Source organism: Crocuta crocuta, unplaced genomic scaffold (assembly GCF_008692635.1).
Source record: "Crocuta crocuta isolate KB4526 unplaced genomic scaffold, BGI_CrCroc_1.0 scaffold556, whole genome shotgun sequence".
Lineage (NCBI taxonomy): Eukaryota > Metazoa > Chordata > Mammalia > Carnivora > Hyaenidae > Crocuta > Crocuta crocuta.
Genome location: NW_027527436.1, coordinates 5,962,271 through 5,983,598, shown reverse-complemented (window position 1 = coordinate 5,983,598; position 21,328 = coordinate 5,962,271). Strand labels below are relative to the sequence as shown.

The window sequence follows — 21,328 nt, the reverse complement described above, 5'->3', positions numbered from 1 at the left end:
TAAACAAAATGAGGTATGTTCATACAAGGGAGTATTATTCCGTCCCGAACAATAATGAGGTACCGGTTCATGCTGTAGCATGCATGAACCTTTAAACATATGCTAAGTGAATGAAGCTAGTTACAGTGGACCACATATTGTGTGATTCCATTTAAAGAAAATACAAGAATAGACAAATCCATAGAAACAAATTAGTCGTTGCCAGATGCTAGAGGAATGGGGGACCAGAAAGTGGTAGATAAAGTGCACAGAACTTCTTTTTGGGGGTAATGTAAATGTTTTAAAATTAGAGGGTGATGATGTTGCACAGTTTTATATAATCATTGAATTGTACATTCAAAGGCTGAATTTTTTGTGGGTATATGAATAATATCTCAGTAAGACTATTACTTAAAAACATTACAGAGATACAGGATCCTATTGTTAACTGAATTCTTTTTGTTTTTACTCGAGCTCTTACTACAAAATATAAAGAAATCATTTGCTTATGAATAGTCTCAGGGGCAGTGGATTTTACTAATTACTGTACCTTTTAGAATTGAGAAATTATTATAAATGTTGTACAGAAGTTCTTCTGTTTATAAGCAGATGAGGTGTGATATGTAGACACACTTGCTCTAAATCAAGAATGAGACCATTTCCATCCACTAGTGCCATTTCTGGTGACAGGCAGAGTAGCTCTTGTCCACGAGTTAGCACGTTTATATCTATAAAAAGTTCTTAAGTTGGAAGCATGCACTTAGATCTGTGAATTTTTGTGTGTGTATTTATTGGTTTTAAACTACTCTGAAGAGCTTCTGATTTGAATAATAAGAGAATGGAGTGTTTTACACTTTGAAAAACGTTAATATGGATGGTACCATTGAATTAATCTAGGAATTCAGTTTTGATTGAGGTCAGATAATTTTGTTCATATAAACTTTTTCTGACCCTCTGTTTTCTCTTTAGCCCATATAGCTGCAAAGAAGCCCCATGTGTTTTGATCTATATTCCAGATGGGCACACAAAGGAAATGCCAACCGCTGGGTCAAAGGAAAAGACCAAGGTAGAAACAACAAAAAATGAGGTAAATATTGACTTTTTTGGATATGTCTCTAGCCAATGATATTTTTGCCCCAGGGTTAGAATTTGTTCTTTAAGTAATCTCTACAATTCGATGTGGGACTCAAACTCATAACCCTGAGATCAAGAACATGGCTCCACCAATTCAATCAGCCAGGTGCCCCGAATCCTTTTCTTTTCTTTTCTCACCTTTTTTTTTTTTTTTTTTTGAGAAGAGCTTACCTACCAGTGGGGGAGGGGCAGAGAGAGAATCAAGTAGGCCCCACCCCCAGTGTGGAGCCTGACACAGGGCCCCTGTCTCATAACCATGAGATGATGACTTGAGCTGAAATCAAGAGCCAGACGCTCAACCCACTGAGCCACCCAGGCGCCCCTCCTTTTTATTTAATAGCCTATCTCCTTTAGGATCATTGTGTAGAGCTGAAGAGCACTTGGAAGACCACCTGTTCTTATTCATTTACACACGAAAAGTAAGGGAAAAATTCCTTGCCCAAGATAACAGAAGTTGTTATTGACAGAGTCAGGACAGTGGCCTGGTTTTATGGTTCTCTGTGTGTACTTTTCTGCCAGACTCCAGTGCCTCAGAGGAGAGCTCCTGGTAGACTGAGGTTCAGAAAAGAGACCATGGATAGGAGCTGCCATGTTGTGGGCGATAGGTTTCTTTCTTGAACCTTGGACTCAGATTGGATACTGCCATGCTAATTTACCGTTCACAATAATTTCCCTGTGGTGTTTGATTTTAACATAGCAGTTGTGGGAAATTTAGTTTTGCAAAGATATGACATCATTTAAAGAAATGTAGCATACTGTAATGTTAAAACTGAGCCACCTTGAGCTTTATTACATGCAAACTACAAATATGTAGCGTTTGACAGATGCTGGGTATGTTGCTCTGTTTACCTCAAGTATATAAAATACTTTGTGCCACCCTGGAGCACCTTGATACGTAGTTTGGGATCCATTGATGTTGGCAGTTGAGTAAACATTGATGATTTAGCATCAGTGTTATTTTTGAATAAGATATTTTGGAGGGTGGATTGGAAGTAGGATTCAAAGATGTTATAAGTGACCAGGAAGCCAGAGGGTGAGAGCATGGAGGATATAAATTAAGGTATGAATTCAGGAAGTAGAATTGTTGAGACAGCAACTTCTAATTTTGTTTGGTTGACAAGGTAATGAATAACCTGAGTTAGGGAAGACAGATGTGAGTTTGAAACTATTTACAGTGAAGATGTCCTGACATGAACTTTTAATTTACACAAATTAAATACTGTGGGATCTCAGCCAAAAGAAAATTAAAGAAAGAAAAATAAGAATTTTTACAGGGCAGTATCTATGTTCTGTTTTGTAGAAGTATGTACTAGCAGTTCTCAGACTTTTTAGTCTCAAAACCCTTTACATTCTTAAAACTGAACCCCTGTTGTTTATGTGGGTTACATTAGTATTTGCTACACTAAAAAATGAAATTGACAAGTTTTTTAAAGAACTTATTCATTTTAAAATGGCAATAATAAACCCAATTATATGTTTATATAAATAACACTTTTTATGAAAAATAACTGTTTTCCAAAACAAAAGTTTGAATTAGAATGGTGTAGTTTTTGCACTTTTACTTGTTTTTAGATGTTTCTTTTTTATTTTTGAGAGAGAGCATGTATGTGCACAAGTGGGGGAGGGTCAGAGATGGAGGGAGAGAGAGAATTCTTAGCAGAATTCTCTGTGCTGACAGCACAGAGCCCAGTGCAGGGCTCTATCCCACGACCGTGCAATCAGATGTTGGATGCTTAACTCACTGAGCCACCCACGTGCCCCAGCACTTTTAAAAATACCTCTTTAATGTCTGATTTAACATCTTCCAAGAAACTGCACTGTACGCTCATGAAGGACTGACTCAGAATGACAGACTACATGTTAGTTGTGTCATAAAAATAACTGTGGGCTCGTAGCCCTCCTTTGAAAGGGTCTCAGAAATCCTCTGGGTTCAGAGTGCCTGGGTGGCTCAGTCAGTTAAGTGTTCACTTTGGCTCAGGCCATGGTCTCACGGTTTGTGGGTTCAAGCTCCGTGATGCTCTGCACTGACAGTGGGATTGCCTCTCTTCCTCTCTCAGGTCCTTCCCAGCTTGTGCTCTTTCAAAAGTAAACAGTAAAAGAAAAAAAAAGAAAAGGGAAAGAAATCCTCTGGGTTCTAGAGAGCACACTTTGAGCACCACTAGTATCTGTGATGAAATAAACATGAACTGGGAAATGTGACTACGCATTCCCTCAGTGGTCCCCGTTTCCACCTGTTCTTCTCACCTTTCACGTGTCCTGTAAAGATGCTAGTGTTATGCTTTAAGTTTATGTATTTTTTATTTTCAAAATTTTATATAAATGTTAGTTAATTAGCATATAGTGTAATACTGGTTTCAGAAATTTGTTTTACCTGAAAAACTTTATGTTTTGTAAAATGACATACTAAAAATAATACGGCTGCTTTATTAGGGAAAATAAGAGTTGGCGCAAAACACTAAGAACCTGTATATCTCATGTAGTTTCAGTCAAGTGGTAACTGGTTAGCAGTCATCGAAGGCTCAGCTAGACCGGACATCCACAGTGGCTCACCCAGGGGAAGTGTCGAATGAAAGAGCTACAAGTGACCTCTTTAGCCTGGTAGTGTCAGGGGACTGAGACTTTGTATGTGACAGCTCCAGGCTCCAAAAGTGAATGTCCAATAGCCACGGTGGAAACACCATTGCCTTTTATGATTTAACTGTGAAAATCTCACATAGTATCATTTCTCCGGTTCTCTGTTGGTCCGAGCACTCATGAGCTTGCCCACATTCAAGGGGAGGGCACATAGACTCCTCCTCTTGATGGAGGGAGTGTCAGAAACTTTGTGGATATGCTTTGGAACCTGCACAGACCCTCAGAAATTCAAGAACAGTTGATTAGCATTGGTATCCAGCATAGCAGTCAGGCATTGTTTCCAGCCTTAAATCTTAAGGCTAATGCTCTGTCTTTAATCCGTAGCTTTGAGGGTGTTTGCCTCTAATAGAGATCAGTATCATCAGAAATAAAGTCTGACTCAGCATGGACCCTCTTTTTTTTTTTTTTTTTTTTGTCTTGTTTTGTTTTTAAGCTCAGGAGGTTAGCTTTCTGAAATTTCTTCATTTACATGTGCACCTTCATTTGATGGCTTAATGTTATGGTAAAGAATGTTTTTGAAGTACCACCTGCCCTCAAGGAAGCCACTTCTAAAGCTTTTTCTTTTAATTGTGAGAAAGCCTTTTCCTGAATGCTTCTTTGTCTGACGTAAAACATGAACACACTGGGAGAAATCACCACCAGGTGGTGTGATTTTTCAGTGTTACCCTAATATCATTTCCCTATTTGCAGGCATGAGTGAGTCAGTTCATGTTATCAAAAATAAGTATAATGGAAGATAATATATATTTTTGACACAGAATGGCTCCCTTCATTGTATTATTTCTTTACTGTGTAATAGGGATTTATATGCGTATATTAACAATCATGGTTGTATATTTTGAAGGAGTAGTTTTGAGTGTATGTGGGTTTTTTTTTTTAAGGTTTTATTATTTTTTTAAGTAACCTCTACACCCAGTGTTTGACCCCAAGATTAAGAGTCACATGCTCTACCCACTGAGCCAGCCAGGTGCCCTAAGTATATGTGGTTTTTGACTCATATGCTAATCTCAGAACTTAACCCCATGTTAAATGCATGTAGCATTTAGCTCTGATGTAGCTTAAGGTGCCTCTTAGCTGTCTAGGTAAAGATGTCTTAAAGACCATCCAGAATGCTGGGTTTGGGGCCAGGACAGAGTTCTGGACTAGAGATGAAACAATTTGGAGTTAATGCACATGACTCATGAATGTGGGTGAGATTCTGAAAAGTTAAGTGGAAGACCATTAAAGAAAAAAAGTCATGGGGAAAGTATGATGTGAGCTGGGTTTTAAATTTGGAAGGATTTCAGTAGGGTGGAAAGCATCCTACGCAGAAGGAAAGTATGATATTGAGAATAAAAATGGCATAGTTATTCACCACCTAGAGATCATTTCAGTAAACATATCTCTAGGCTTATTGCATATACTTATATATAACCATTTGCCCACAAATATATAATTTTCTACAAATGGAATTGTTTCACAGTATGGAGTTAAATTTGTATCACAATATTTTGTGGAAGTCTTCCTTGTCAACAAGCTAGATATTGTCTCCTCTTCCTTGTCAACAAGCTAGATATTGTCTCCTCTCTTAAAAAATTAATAACCCCTAAAACTTACGGATACTCGCTTTTTCTCAGCCTTTGTAACTAAAAGCTTTACACGGATTTATTACCTTTTATTTTCCCATCACACTGATGGGTTCAATACAGTTATTCCTCTCTTATAGTTAAAACCAGAAACAGCTTATGTAAGTAATTCAGGGTCTCACAGCTAGTATTTGGTAGAACAATGATTTATTCTCCAATATATTGGATGTGTCGCAATTTCTTTAAACCTCTGACGGTAAAGATTTAGGTTACTTTCAGTTTTTTACTGTAATACAAATGTTCCAGTGAATATCCATGTACATCTGTGTTTGTTTACTTCTGTCATTTTTCATTAAGATAAATCGTTAGGAATGAGATTGTTTACTTAAACTTTTTAGGGGGTTAAAACTTAAAAATTTTTTAGCATGGCATGTTAGAAGACAGTGTGTACAATTTTATGGGAAGACAGTTGACATGAATTAACTATTTCACTGTTGGTTTTCTGCCTCTGTAGCCAGCTACTCCTTTTAAGGAAAGACCAGGTCCTTCTTTGGATAATACTTCTGCTACATTTGAGGATTCCTTGGTCCTTTACAACAGAGTGGCCGCTCAAGGGGATGTGGTTCGTGAATTAAAAGCCAAGAAAGCAGCAAAGGAAGATATAGATGCAGCTGTAAAGCAACTTTTGGCCTTGAAAGCTGAATATAAGGAGAAAACTGGCCATGAGTACAAGCCTGGAAATCCTGCCGCAGCGGTACAGAAAGTTTCTTCCGTATCAGCAGCAGGGCCTCTGGAAAGTAAATCTCTGTATGATGAAGTGGCTGCACAAGGAGAGGTGGTTCGTAAGCTGAAAGCTGAAAAGGCCCCCAAGGTCAGTAGGCTGGAATGAGTGGAGACAGCATTGTGAGGAAGCTCATGAACTCAGATGGGTTAGGATGGTTGCATCTCCTCTTCTTTGAAGACATGTTGTTTATGGGCTGTCTGCTTGAATATTTTGGCGGAACAGTTAACACTTAACTGTTGCCTCCTGCTGTGTCCCAAGCTCTGGAGATACTAGCAAGAAGCAGCTCACCTTGTAGTTGGGGGAGGGTGTCCTGGGAGGGTGTGGGGGAGGAAACATGCACACTGTATCCCATGTGATGTGACCGAAGTCCTGGATGATGTGTAAACTGCTCTCAGAAGTGTTCATGGTTATAAGAGGCAAGGGAAGGAGGCAAGAGTTCATAAAGGATATTTGTAATAGTCCTGAGGTAGAGGAAGCCCTTTATGGATGAACAAAGTTCAGGGAAGGTACTCTTTAAGTGTAGATCTGTGGTTCTCTAGCTTCACTGTACATCAGAATTACTAGAGAGCTTGCTAAAACACCGAGTGCCGGGTCCTACCTCATGAATTTCTGAGTATGCAGAGAATGTGCATTTGTAGAAGGTTGTCCAGGGGATGCACATGCTGCTGGCCTGGGGCCAGGTATGGAAGACACGGACCAGAAGAGGCAGAGAGGTATGAGGTTCAAGGTGTATTCAGGGAGTAATGGGTTGTCCACAGGTTTGTTTGTTTTTTATTTTTTTTTTTAACGTTTATTTATTCTTGAGACAGACAGCACAAGCAGGGGAGGGGCAGAGAGAGAGGAAGACCCAGAATCTGAAACAGGCTCCAGGTTTTGAGCTGTCAGCACAGAGCCTGATGCAGGGCTCGAACCCATGGACCTGAAGATGATGACCTGAGCCAAAGTCGGACGCTTAACCGACTGAGCCGCCCCAGCACCCCCACAGGTTTTTGACCAGTGACTATTTCTCATTCTTCTGAGGGGAACACTAAAGTAATACTAAGTTTTGACTAAAGTATACATTTTATTCTTGTTTTAATGATAACTTTAGGCAAAACATTTAGCCAAATGGGTGGTAGCACTGCTTGTGGAACAGGATTGTTTGCTGGAAGAGACGAAAGGAATGGCGTCTGTGATAGAAAAGGGCCGTATTTAATAATCAAGATGTATAGTTCCGTTTGAACAGTAGTGTAGTTTTAAAACACGACTAAATGAGTAGTGCTATAACTGGATATTATTCATAAACTTCATGTTTCATAAACTATAAAGTTTATATAACTCATAAACTTCAAGAATTGTAGACTCTGGGCTGTAACAAGAACACAGAGAGGTGTGGTGAACCCTTGAACTTGACTTCTGTGACTGGAGGGGATTTGTCGTCCCATCAGTGTCCTGGGCTTTGGTTGGAGAAGAATGGAAGAGGTTCCTTACCCCGTGACAGTTGCTAACTGTGCCCCTAAGATTCGTTCTTTCATTGACATGTCTCCTTTGCTGAGGAGAAAAGATGCTGCAGGGAGAGCTTAGGGCTTCAGTCCAGAAGTTACTGTTTTTGTCTCTGTTGTGAAGTGTGAGAAATCTCTTCTCTTTTCTCTTTAGTGAGCCTGTTGGAAGTCCGGCAGAGCTATGATGACCTTAAAATAGCTCTGCTTCTAGCAATAAAGCCTGTAGCTTAGGATATAAATCCTTAATGTTTCCTACCCTTTGGCAAGGTGAGGAGTATTTTCCACTCTGTACATGACCCACTCTATAGATCAGACAAAAGCTATGGACCCCTCTCTAGATGTAATTTGAGGGGAAGAGCTTTGGTTTTAAATTCCTTCATTCTGAGTAGAGTACATTGAGATTCTGTGCTGATTCTTGGCCAGCTAATTACGTCTGGGTAGTAACAGCAGCAGCCATTATACGTAGGGCAGCAGCCAACTACACCCCCCATCTCGTTGGGTTAATGGATTATGTCATACTTTCCTAAAACAGCATTTTCAGGCTTATGAAAAGGTTACCCATTTTTTGTGGGTAAAAAAAATCTAAATTTCTATGGTGGTTAGGCAGATACTTTTACTACATGCTTTTTGATAATGATGAATGATACTGAAATGAAGCTGACTTTAGTTTAACCTTGTTTTATTGAATGCTTAAAATGCACCATATCAGTGTTTCAAAATCCTGCTTATGTTTTTTCTTCTCTAAATGCTAACAGTAGTACATAGTGCTTTCTCCTGTTCCAGACAATCAGTCCAGTTACTAGGAATGGAAGGTGTTATTTAGACGACATCTGGTACTGTGTACTATACACTGGTGCTATTCTTACACTTAATCTTCCCCAATAGCTGTGTTCAAGAATGTCCAAATAATACTCCCTTTTTTTATTTGTTCATTTTAGCAGCCAGTGCGAAACTGGATATGAAAGTAACTTCCTGAAGTTTACACAGCCTGGATTTCAATTTTGCAGTCAGATTCCCAAGTTATTTCCCATTAGATGTGATGGTAGTGGTATATTACATTATGAACACTAAAGAGTTCTGGTTTTACCAGTTTATTAATTTATTAAGCAAGTTTATATGTATTTTACATTAATAACTTGTCTAAGACTCATAACAGTTCCATTTCCTACAAAAGTAGTTCTTTTGCTAAGTCATGTTCAATGCTGAAGTGATAGTTACAAGCTTCAATTATACTTTTTTCTGTTTGTCCATCCGTCTGTTCTCCTACCCCCTCCCCGCCCCCCACTTGAGGATCAGATAGGTAATCTGTGTAGGAACTTGTAAGCATAAAGGCACAGTATAAGCAAAAGGTAGGCAAGGAATGAAAACTTGGAAGAATCTACCTTCAGTTTCTCCTTCAGGTCCACCTTCTCCTCTTTCGTTCTTCTCCTGCTGGGGAGGTTGTTGCACAACAATAGATCATGCAGATACAGTGCGAGTTGCATATCTGAGAAGACACCAAAGATAAAATAATTCTGAATGCGGAGTTAGTTTCAAATTTGAAGTCTCTTTTCAGATTTGAAGTACTAACTGGTAAAGTTCTAAAGTTATAGTTTCAAAAAATGAAACTTTGATAAATAATAAAACACATTTCTCTAATTTGAAATCTAAATGAATGCAGTTTAAACATGAAATTACAGTGTTGCTTGAAATGGGAGTCAGAAAATGGTAAATTAGAGGCTTTATGGAACACTTACAGCGCTTTAAACTGTAGGACCAGGTTTGGCAAACTGACCTGCACCTGTGTTTTGTAAGTGAAATTTTATTGAGACACAACCATACTTTTTAGTTTACATATTGTCTAAGGTCGTTTACGGGGCTAATGGCAGAGTTGAGTAGTTAAAACAGACTCACAAAACTTACAGTATTTTTTTATTGATCCGGCCCTTCATTGGAAAGTCCACTGACCCTTCTCCTAGAGGACAGAGTGTTGAGAACCTTTATAGTAATGACTTTTTTTATTAAAAGATTTTTTTAACATTTATTCATTTTTTTCAAGATAGAGATAGAGTATGAGCCTGGGAGGGGCAGAGAGAGAGGGAGACACAGAATCTGAAGCAGGCTCCAGGCTCCGAGCTGTCAGTACAGAGCCCGACGTGGAGCTTGAACTCATGAACCACAAGATTATGACCTCAGCTGAAGCCGGATGCCTAACCGACTGAGTCACTCAGGCACCCCTATAGTAATGACTTTTTAATTGAAGTAATAAATGGCAGCAAAATCCAGTGATTATCTTGTTAAGTAAAAATAACTTAGGGGTGCCTGGGTGGCTCAGTTAGTTGGGTAGCTCAGTTGGCTGAATGTCTGACTTCATCTCCGGTCATGATCTCATGCTTTGTGGGTTCAAGCCCCGTGTCGGTCTCACTGCTGTTGGCACAGAGCCTGCCTTGGGTCCTTTGTCCTCCTTTCTCTCTGCCCTTCCCCTTCCCATGCGCTCTCTCTCAAAACTAAAATAAGAACTTAAAAAAAAAAAAACAATTCACAGTTGTTTCATCTTGTCATTAACAGATTCTTTTCGTCTGATCCTGTCCCAGAGGACAGATGTTGATTGTCTTTTACTTCTGCACATGTAGCATTTCAGTTCATGGCACCTTGTGTTTTATGCCCCCAGCAGTTCATCTTCCATATTCTACCAATTTGTGTTCTTTGATATTTTACACCAGTGGTTGTGGTTTTAAAACCCAAATCATAGAGTATCTGTATTTAGCTTAAGGAAAGGAAAGGAAATCCCATTGTCCTACCCTTTTGTCTGGTAAACAGGCTGTTCAAGGAAACCACTGCCCCTCACCCCTACCCCAAATAGTCTTTTTTTTTTTTTTAATATTTTAAAAAATTTTTAATTTATTTCTGAGAGAGAGACACACACACAGAATCCAAAACACACTCCAGGCCCCGAGCTAGCTGTCAGCACAGAGCCCGACGTGGGGCTCGAACCCACGAACTGTGAGATCATGACCTGAGCCGAAGTCGGATGCCCATCCGACTGAGCCACCCAGGTGCCCTCCTACCCCAAATAGTCTTAAGAATTCTAAGGCCAAAAAATAATTGCAGAGGGAGAAAATCAGAAGAAACAAACTCATCTTTTGAGGTTCTTGTTTGGGATTTGTGTGTGGTAGGTTTCTTCTGTATCTGTATTTAGTATTTAATGCAAACTTGCTTTTGCTTTAAGCAAGGATAAATCCATCCATCTTGTGAGACAGGACACTTCACAAGACTGACTACAGCTTAGGGATCTTCTAGGAAAATCTCAGGAGTTTGTATTGGTTGATTTGTGTCTGAGAAAAATAGCACATACATCGTGATTTAGGTAAACAAACGAGTAGCTGAACTGAGAAACAGCACAACAGGTGTTCCAACCCAGATTGATTCCAGGCTGGGTCTCCGCTTGGCTGCATTGGCTCCTGGGATTGGGGTTCCATAATTGGGCTATTCCTTGCAGGGTTGGGATTTAAATAGATTTAAATAAAATTTATTTAAGCTAAACATAGAGTTCTAATTAGCTGATTTAGGAAAAAAAGACCTTTCTTTGAAAACCTGTGCACTTTTAGTTCACGAAATCTCCTAGCAGACTTTTTTATAGGAGAACAGGCTTCATTTCTTCCCCTCCCCAACTTGGGAGAATTCCCGCTTTGGATTATCATCCATCTCTACCTCACCTGCGGACCGTGTTGACTTCTCAGACTCCCGTCTTAAAGTTCCTCGGAAGCGTTCTCGTGTAGGCTTTCCTTTCTCATTCATCTGCACCAGCAGTTATTTACTGAAAACTTTTCATGTTTGTACTGTCATACAGTAGAGAAGTTTAAAATGACATTTGTCCATGAAGAACTTAAAAATGTATCATCAGCACATGCTTTGTAAGGGTCTGTGCTTTACTCTTGTATTGAGTAGTGCCATCCAATATCCCTTTGTAAATGCCTCTTATTCCAGAAAACTAGAATATTGAGAGACATTTTTTTCCTCATTCTACAAGACATCATCAAGTAAGAATCAAAGATATCTTCTGAAAATGCCATTTTCATGGCATGTTAGCAGTAGTAAACTGGACATTTAGATCATTGTTTCATACCCTATGGGATGCTTGGCAAACGGTGAGGGTCAAGATCACAGACTCTAGAATAAACCCTAGATTAAATCTTGGCTCTTCTGTCACTTGGTGTGTAACTTTGGGTAAGGTACTTAATTTTTCTAAGCTTTACATCTTTCTTCTATAAAATTAGGAATAAGATGATCCACGTAAAGCACCTAGCATAGTGTCTAGCACGCAGTAAATAAGTAGGCCATAAAATGATAGTGGTGATATTTTTATATTGATAATTTTAATTCAAGAATCTGTAGATACCTTCTAAATCCTCAGATAGAACTGCATAGGGAGTAGTATAGTTTTATTGTTTTGAAAAATAACCTGAATAGAAAACTTAGTTACCCACACTATTCCGTTTCTCAGAGGGGATATAAGTATATATAATTTACTCTGTTTTTATAATACCATGTAATAATGAAGTGACGGACACATTAGAATTTTCTTCTTTATAGTATTTTGAATTGTAATCTTGCCAAACAAGGTTTGTTTTTTCCTTCATGAAGTGTGTGCCATTTGACTTCAGACTCTGGTCAATACTTGCTTAGAGTGGAGATTGGAACTACTTTCAAAGGCCTCTTTTTGTAGAAGTGGTTGCAGGAAAGTCCCTTAATTTTTTTCCCATTTTCTTTCTTTAACTGATGGAAGTTTCTTTTTCCTTGGTTGTTTTATGTCTCATTAACTATGTCTTATTTCTTAGGAACAGGTAGATTCTGCTGTCAAAATGCTTTTAATTCCTTTTTTATTTTTAAGTTTATTTATTGATTTTGAGGGAGAGCATGAGCAGAGGGAGAGGGAGAGGAGGAGAATCCCAGGCAGGTTCCGCATCACCAGCATGGAGCCCGACGTGGGGCACAGTCTCATAAGCTGTCAGATCGTGACCTGAGCCAAGACCAAAAGTCAGACACACTTAACTGACTGAGCCACCCAGGTGCCCCAAAATGCTTTTAATTCTAAAGACAGAATGTAAACAAGAGACAGGTCAGGGGTACAACTCCGGTAAGCTTCCTGCTTCTCTTTGTGTGGTTTCTCCTCTTCTCTTTACTCCTTCTGTGTGGCACCTGGTGTGACACTCTACTTCAGTAGGCAGCAAAGCATTGTATCATAAGTGAGCTGGACAAGGAAATGTCAGTTGTTGACTCACAGACACAAATTCTTTGAAGGTATCCCAGTGCTCCCTCCCTGTACACCTTTGACCCAGTTGTGGTATTCTTCCTGGCTTCTGTTGGGTTGCTTTTAGCTGTCTGGAGCACTGTTATAATGTAGCCGTGAAACTTGGAGAGGGTAAGTCGGAGGCCCTTTTTCTCTCCGATTGATGCCTTGGCTTCTCAGTGGTATCTTGGTCTGTGCTTAAGACAGTACTACCATTCAGGTAAGGTGTCCAGCCTGGGTCCTTTGCCTGTGTTGTCCTCTGCTGGAATCACAAGTGTCTCAGTTGAGCTGAGTGTTTCATTCTTCTTCATTCTGATTGTGTTGGAGTATCAGAGGATAATGTGCATAGGTTAATGTCTGATTAAAACCTCAGCATACCTTCTCATTGTATTATACATTTTTAAGAGAATAATGTAACTATTCTTTAGTTGGGCCCAAACTGGTTTGTCTTAATGCTGTATTTAGTGTTTGTTTAGTAGGCTAATGAAAATAAGGTTTGTATAGCAAAGCCATTGAGCTGATCTTTGTTCTGATTTTATAAATTCAGACTCAACTCTTTATAGACCCAGGGCTTGGACACTGCCAGTTTGCTTGGATATTCTGTTATTTATTTGCTGTTTACATATGTAAAATGGGAAGTTATGGTACTATATGTGTATGTGTGTTTATTTCTATGACTTATATAGGATTATAATTGGATTTATATTTTCAACATTTTTTTTTTTAGTTTTGATCTTTTATAGTTGAACTCCTTTGTTGCTTGGGTTTCTCCACGATTATAAGAATACTTTGATAGCAGTAAATGATTTCTAATAATCATTGAAATTTTCAGAAATTTCACAAAGTTTCATATAATTTGTTTTTTGTCTTTTAGGCTAAAGTAAATGAAGCTGTAGAATGCTTACTCTCCCTGAAAGCTCAGTACAAGGAAAAAACTGGGAAGGAGTACATCCCTGGTCAGCCCCCGTTATCTCAAAGTTCAGACTCAAGTCCAGCCAACAACTCCGAGCCTCGGGGTCCAGAAACACCAGAAGCCAAAGTACTTTTTGACAAAGTAGCTTCTCAAGGGGAAGTAGTTCGAAAACTTAAAGCTGAAAAAGCCTCTAAGGTTAGTGGGATATTTAGTTTGTTTTTGTTTTTTACATTATATAGGCTATTTTCTTTGCTTGGAACACTTTCTGGCTCATCAAGTCTATGTTCTGCACATATATTTCAGTTCATGACTTTTGTGTAGTGGGGAAGCCTTCGCTGACCATTTCCCTCCCCAACTAGATTTGACTGGACTTCTCATAAGACTCTGCCTTTCTCTGACATGGTACTTAAACATTCTGTATTTTAGCTGTTGGTTAAATTGTCCGTTTCTCTCTAGGCTGTGAGATCTTGGAGAATGGGGACCTAGACTCTAGCAGTGCCGGGTTCATCGTAGGCCCTTGACGCCTGCTCTTTGTTTTACTCATTCTCCTAAAGCTGACTCAGTCTCAAATGGCAGGTTTTATTTATTTTGAGCTCTGGTGTAGTTTGTGCTAATTATATTCTCTTCCTAGAAGTAGGATTTTTTTGGTACAGATTTGTGAGTGGGAAACAGTAAGTCATTATAGGTTTTGAAGTTTAACCAGTAATACAGAAACTTGATTATTGTTATTTTTATGGTTGTGAAATGCTCAACGTATGTAGTTTAATGGGTCCTAACAAATTGCAGTGGAGTCCGTGTTACATACTAGTGCTTTCTCCTAGAACTTTCTGTGATGGTGGGTATATTGTGTAGCAGCTCTGTCTGGTACAGCAGTCACTAACCACGTGTCGCCATTGAAGACTTGAAATGTGGCTGTTGTGACTGAGAAACTGAGTTTCAAATTTCATTTAAATTTAAATAGCCATGTGTGGCTAGTGACTACTATTTGGATAGTACAGTTATAATACTATTTCTCAGTCCCTCTTTTGCACCGTTCGGTCCCTGTTTATCATATTTTTTTGTTCTCAGCGGTTAGTGTATTTAGTGTTCTCCACCCCTGCCCTATTCCCCTCTGCCTTTACTTGTGTTTTCAAATCTGCTTATGAAGCTTTGGAGATTGGTGCTTAGTGATTTGAATTAAATATTCTCTTCTCTTTTCCTCTTTTGTTAAATTAAAGGATCAAGTGGATGAGGCTGTCCAAGAACTCCTTCAGCTGAAGGCACAGTACAAATCTCTGACAGGAGTAGAGTATAAGCCTGTCTCTGCCACTGGGGCTGAGGACAAAGATAAGAAAAAGAAAGAAAAAGAAAATAAATCTGAAAAGCAGAATAAGCCTCAGAAGCAAAGTGATGGCCCAAAGAAAGACTCCTTTAAAAACCAAGGAAGTGGGCTGTCGTCAAGCGGAGCAGGAGAAGGGCAAGGGCCTAAGAAACAGACCAGGTAATAAAACATGGAAGCTTTGTTAGAAGTGCAACAAAGCTTTGAATGAATTCAACTGTTATTTTTTTAAAAAACAATTTTGGTTAGTTTGACCGTCACATGAAGTTGGAGAATGCTGGAGGTATAGCACCAGCAGATGGCTTTGGTCAGCCTTCTGTTTATTTAAGTAGGTAACAGACTCGTTTGCTTGGTTCAGGAATCTCCGAATATGAAAAGTTCAGTGAAGTCTCACTCCTATGCTTGTCTTGTCTTCCCAGTTCTCTTACCACCATAACGAACTGGTAGCCACAGCCAGTCTCTTCTGTAACCACTGACAGGTCATCATTTGGTTACACACAAATTGGTTAAAAACAAATATATATAAACGGTCCCTTTTTCCTCCCTTTTAACACAGTTGGTAGCCTGATAGTAGTCATTGTTTTATACCTTAAGCAGACTTTTTGAATGAAAATCTTTTATAATGACAACATCATTCTCAGTAGGATTTTAAATGTGGTCAGTTAAATACAAAACAAAGCTATTTTAAAGACAAAACAGTGGCCCAGATGGTGTTTCGGTACGTTCCAGTTCCAGTTCGTAGGAATAGCGTGATGCCCCTGTCTGTAAACCCCATGGCGGAAGTAGAGTGAACTTTGTGCTAACTTCCTTGCCTGGCTTAGTAAAAGGGAAAAGCTGTCATTTGCAGTTGCTATTGTGGGATCTTTTGGTTTTAGATTTGTTTAGATGATTTTAAAATTCTGTCTCTTAGCTCTCACATCATACATGCAATGTCTCCTTAAACGAGAATATAGCAGTTGTTTTTCTTGCCTTTTGACTGGGCGGTCAGATTTATACATTATAAAACAGTAGAAGAGAGAACAGAATTTCTCACCTTTTACGTCTTTGTGAAAGGGCTGGGTTTCATGTAGGCATCTTGTTGAGCCATGTCAAAAGTGAAAACAGCAGAGAAGTGAGATATAAATACTTTTAAGATTTTAAGCCAATAAAGCTTTGTTGGCAAACTCTGAAACATAACTACTGGGTGAATTTTCATCTGTGGATCATAAGCCACATTCAAGGTCTTGAATAATTACTGGTGTCCCAAGAAAAGGATGCTCATCTGGAATAGTTTTGGTTTTTTGTTTGTTTGTTTGTTTTTTGCAGATCTAACTTATTTTGGAAGCATCTGTGCAACTTTTTTTTTTTTTTTAACATTTATTTATTTTTGAGAGAGAGAGACAGCATGAGCAGGGAGGGGTAGAGAGAGAGAAACACAAAATCCAAAGCAGGCTTCAGGCTCTGACTGTCTGCACAGAGCCCCACTTGGGACTCCTCAAACCCATGAACCGCGAGATCATGACCTGAGCTGAAGTCAGACACTTAACCAACCAAGCCACACGCAGGCGCCCCTTCAACTTATAGTTACTGCAATTAAAAGAAAAATCTGCAGGGACTCCTGGGTGGCTCAGTCCATTGAGTGTCTGACTCTTTGATTTCTGCTGCGTCATGATCCCAGGGCCATGGGATTGAACCTCTGTCAGGCTCCGTGCAGAGTGTGGAACCTGCTTAAGATTCTCCCTCTGCCCCTCTCCCCAACTCATGTGCTGTGTCCCTAAAATAGAAAAGAAAAATTGTAGACTATATAGGGCTTATATATACTTATCTATGCACACATGTACACATGTAACAGCCATTGTTTTTAATTTTACATGTACTTTCAGTGGGACACTGATCTTGCTAATTATAATTTTTTCTGGATTGAGATGGTAAAAGAGGCTTCTTTTTAGTGAGAGAATTCTATGTAAGTAGATTTCTATCTTTATTACAAATACATTGCCTTGTAAAGGACTTTGTAAAAGAGATGTCTGCATTAAAATCATAGCTTTTGTTAGGCTTGACTTTCCCAGTTCTTTGTGGACAGTCCCTTACCACCTTTAAGAGATGGAGAAATTGTTTTCTAGGTTAAAAACTTTTGGGAATGAGTATACAAGAGAGATACATATGGAAATAACTCATACTGAAGAGAAACTAATCTGTTTTGAGGCTCATTTTCATTCAACCTAAAAGCAATTGATGAATGAAGGGATTTATATTTTATTTTTCATACTTGCAGGTTGGGTCTTGAGGCAAAAAAGGAAGAAAATCTTGCAGATTGGTATTCTCAAGTGAGTATTCACTTGGTTTTTATGTTTTAAATTTCTCAAAGTTACTTTGTATTTAGGTTCTAAAGTTCAGATACAAAGTAATAATGCGTAATGTCGTTAGCAATACATAGTTTAGTCCTTTAACGTGTCCCAGTTTTCAAAACATGTTCATATAAAGCATTGAATTGAGAAGTAGCTCTATGAGATAGTCATTATTCAATGTGGTTTTTTGTTTGTTTTAATGGTGAGATAAAGGGATTAACCAAAGTCACAAAGATAGTTAACAGGAAAAGCGAGATTGGAATTCAGACCTTAAGAGTTTAGGGCTTGGTGTGTTTCTCAGCATAGAAAAGTCCACTGTACAGCCACAGTGAGAAGATGCATGGTTGTCATTCACTTGGCACTTGTACTGTAGTTTTGGTTTAATTTAGGCTTCATAGACTCTGTTTTTCTTTTAAATAGGTCATCACCAAGTCAGAAATGATTGAATACTATGATGTAAGTGGCTGCTATATTCTTCGTCCCTGGGCATATTCCATTTGGGAATCCATCAAGGACTTTTTCGATGCCGAGATCAAGAAGCTTGGTGTTGAAAACTGCTATTTCCCCATGTTTGTGTCTCAAGGTGCATTAGAGAAAGAGAAGACTCACGTTGCTGACTTTGCTCCTGAGGTAGGTCAGCTCGCCTTATTTATTTTTACAGTTTTCTCATAAACTCCAAGGTGTATCTTCAGTTCACACTTGAAGGGTAACTTAAATGGCAAGTTACAACAACCAGTTTAGATACATATACAGCCAGTTTTAAATATATATATCCACATGCATACATACATACATACATATATGTCTGTCTTCAGGACAAGTTACAGTACTGTTTGTTACATTAACTAACTGGCTCTTACTTTTTGCTAAACATTTATAAGGATAGTAAGTATCTACTCTTCTTACCATGAACAGTGGCAATTATTTTAACGTGCCTTAATCTCTGTAGCAAAAATTAAAGTAGAGATTTTCCTCCATTTGTGCTGTTTAAAAAATGTATGGAAAATGATTTTATCTTATTAGGTTGCTTGGGTTACAAGATCTGGCAAAACAGAGCTGGCAGAACCAATTGCTGTTCGTCCTACGAGTGAAACAGGTGAGGATGGGCCTTGGAGCCGGAGGGCACTCACTGGGACCCTAGGAACGACTTCTAGAGTCCACTCTCCGTGTCTGTTCCGTGATCCTTACCATTCTTGTGACAGTACAGAGCTGAATGAATGTTGATAAAGGTGAATGTATAGAAGTTGCTGTTCATCTTAGAATAGACGTTTCTAGAATAGAAAAAATAGAATTTTATTCTGCGTGCAAAATTCATTGCAGAGCTTTTAATCATTAGGATGAAGGTGCTTTTTAAAAAAAAAAAACTCTATAATTTTTTTATTTGATGCTATAACTTTTCAGAACTTAACAAGAATTTGATTCTTGGAATAATTTTTTAATGTTTATTTATTTTGAGAGAGAGAGTACAAGCAGGGGAGGGACAGAGAGAGAGGGAGAGAGAGAATCCCAGGCAGGCTCCTCACTGTCAGTCCAAAGCCCAGCATGGGACCTGAACCCACAGACCGTGAGGTCATGACCTGAGCTGAAATCAAGAGTTGGACGCTTAAGTGACTGAGCCATTCAGGTGCCTCTTTTGGAATTGATTATAAATTTGCAAACACTAATGTTTTATGCCATATTTCTTTAGAAAATTTTACTCATTTTAATATGAACTTTATATTGGTATCGGGTTTTTATAGGTTCCTAAGTGATTTCATTTCCTTGGTGTATTATTCTTAAAGTAGTGAGTGAGGAAGGTGGAGGCAGGTCTCTGTGAGGCCAAGTGGTTTTCCGGAACTTACATGCAGTGAGGAGGATTGCCACTTGGAAATTTTGAGTTTGGGGCCTAGTAAGTGTTTTCCAAAGTGATTATCCATCTTTAGAGTGAGGGATTGTTTGCTCTTTATTTCATACTTCTAGTGATACTCTTATATAAGGATGTGTTATTGAAATTATGATACCAGCTGTTTTCAGATAGGCAGAGTTTTATTTTACTAATTATAGGTAGTCGTGAGTATCTATAACAGGACTGCCACCTTCACTTAAATTAGAAATTCATGATAAGTGCTTTCATACTCTGGATAGATGCATTGAATAGATTTAATCTAAATAGATAAAATCTAACTTGCTGGACACAGCAAGTTATTTAACTTCTCTATGCTCAGATTCCACATCTTTAATACTCAGATTAGGGTATCTACTTTGTGGACTGAATGAAAATTGGACAGTATAATCATGCAAAGAACATGACATAGAATGTGGTATGGTGTAAGATCTTCACTTAAGTGTTTTTGAAAATGAAACAGCTGAAAAGCAGTCAAATTAAATGTCAAATGTAGATCCTAATGTGAAAAGAACATTAAATAAGACCAAGATTAGATAGTTTTCCTTGACTAATCCACTTTATGCAATGTAGTAATACCTTTTACTTACTTACCATTACATACATTAGATACACATTTACACAAACACTATTTAATTTTTAGTAAATTATGTTGCTGGTGTAACTTACCAGCCTTCAAAGAGAAACAAAAGCTTCAGTGATTAACTCTGCCTGTATTTTGCTGTATCTTTTCAGTAATGTATCCTGCATATGCAAAATGGGTGCAGTCACACAGGGACCTGCCCATCAGGCTCAATCAGTGGTGTAATGTGGTGGTAGGTACATGCTCGCTCTTAGGTTCTTTCATTCTTCTTCTTAGTCTTTTTGTTTTCCCTTGTTTTTATATTCAAGGGATTGGGAGAAAAATATTTTTTTTATTACAGTTATGGATTACAATCATCATTTCTGATTACTTAACCACATGAAATTGCTATCAAAAATTGAAATACTCTCCATAATGATCCGGTTTTATCCTTGCCTCTTCCAGCGTTGGGAGTTCAAACATCCTCAGCCTTTCCTACGTACTCGTGAATTCCTTTGGCAAGAAGGGCACAGTGCATTTGCTACATTTGAAGAAGCAGCAGAAGAGGTATAAGAAGTTGTCTTCCATATTAATTATGTTCCATTTCATCGTGCAGGCTGTGCTTTTATTTTCCCCCAGCTGTAAATAATGCAGTGCTGTCTATTTATGTAGAAATTATTCAGCAAATAAATATAAGCTGAACTATAATCTGATCTCAAAATAACTTTAAAAGATAATTTCCTGGTATATTTTATTACTTCAAATTTATGTATGCCTGTTAAAAAAAAAAAAGCGAGTTATTTATTTACTTAGAGAACACGAGTGGAGAAGGGGCAGAGAAAGGGAGAGAGAGAATCCTAAGCAGGGTCAGTGCTGTCACATGGAACTCAACATGAGGCAGGATCTTGCGAACCACAAGATCATGACCTGAGCCGAAATCGAGTTGGATGCTTAACCAGCTAGCCACTCTGGCGACCCTTACAGTTTCAAATGAAAGTATTTTTGGACTTCCATGTATGGAAGAAATTATAATCCCAGGGGTGAAATTAATTATTCTTCAGAACATTCTCACTCTGGTCACTATATATTTTTATATCTTTTGCAGACATTTATTTTTCATTTTTTTATTTATGTCTATTTATTTTTGAGAGAGAGCACAAGCAGGAGAGGGACAGAGAGAGGGGGAGACACAGAATCCGAAGCAGGCTCCAGCCTCCAAACTGTCAGCACAGAGCCCCCCCCCACAGGGCTTGAACTCCCAAACTGTGAGATCATGACCTAAGCTGAAGTCGGACATTTAATCAACTCATCCACCCAGGCGTACTTATTTTTTTTTTATATTCTAAACTTATGAACATTTTAAAAAGTTACTCGGTCTCTCTTACACTACCTTGTTGAATGTCTTCCGTAATAAGTGCACAGTAGCTACTTTAACTTTCTCATAAAAAGAGACTTTTATTGTTTTACATGCTTCTCCCAC

The 21,328-nt window shown here is 38.5% G+C and overlaps 1 protein-coding gene across 1 annotated transcript in view; it reads left to right on the top strand.

Annotated features, from left to right (window-relative positions):
- Window positions 1–21,328, top strand: part of EPRS1 (glutamyl-prolyl-tRNA synthetase 1) — a 71,570-nt gene that overhangs the window by 35,919 nt on the left and 14,323 nt on the right. Inside the window, exons 17-25 of the mRNA XM_077759544.1 lie at window positions 949–1,066; window positions 5,827–6,183; window positions 13,721–13,954; window positions 14,977–15,239; window positions 17,332–17,383; window positions 17,825–18,034; window positions 18,428–18,500; window positions 20,022–20,101; window positions 20,314–20,415. Of these exons, the coding sequence (XP_077615670.1) occupies window positions 949–1,066; window positions 5,827–6,183; window positions 13,721–13,954; window positions 14,977–15,239; window positions 17,332–17,383; window positions 17,825–18,034; window positions 18,428–18,500; window positions 20,022–20,101; window positions 20,314–20,415 (1,489 nt within the window). The remainder of the gene's footprint in view (window positions 1–948; window positions 1,067–5,826; window positions 6,184–13,720; window positions 13,955–14,976; window positions 15,240–17,331; window positions 17,384–17,824; window positions 18,035–18,427; window positions 18,501–20,021; window positions 20,102–20,313; window positions 20,416–21,328) is intronic.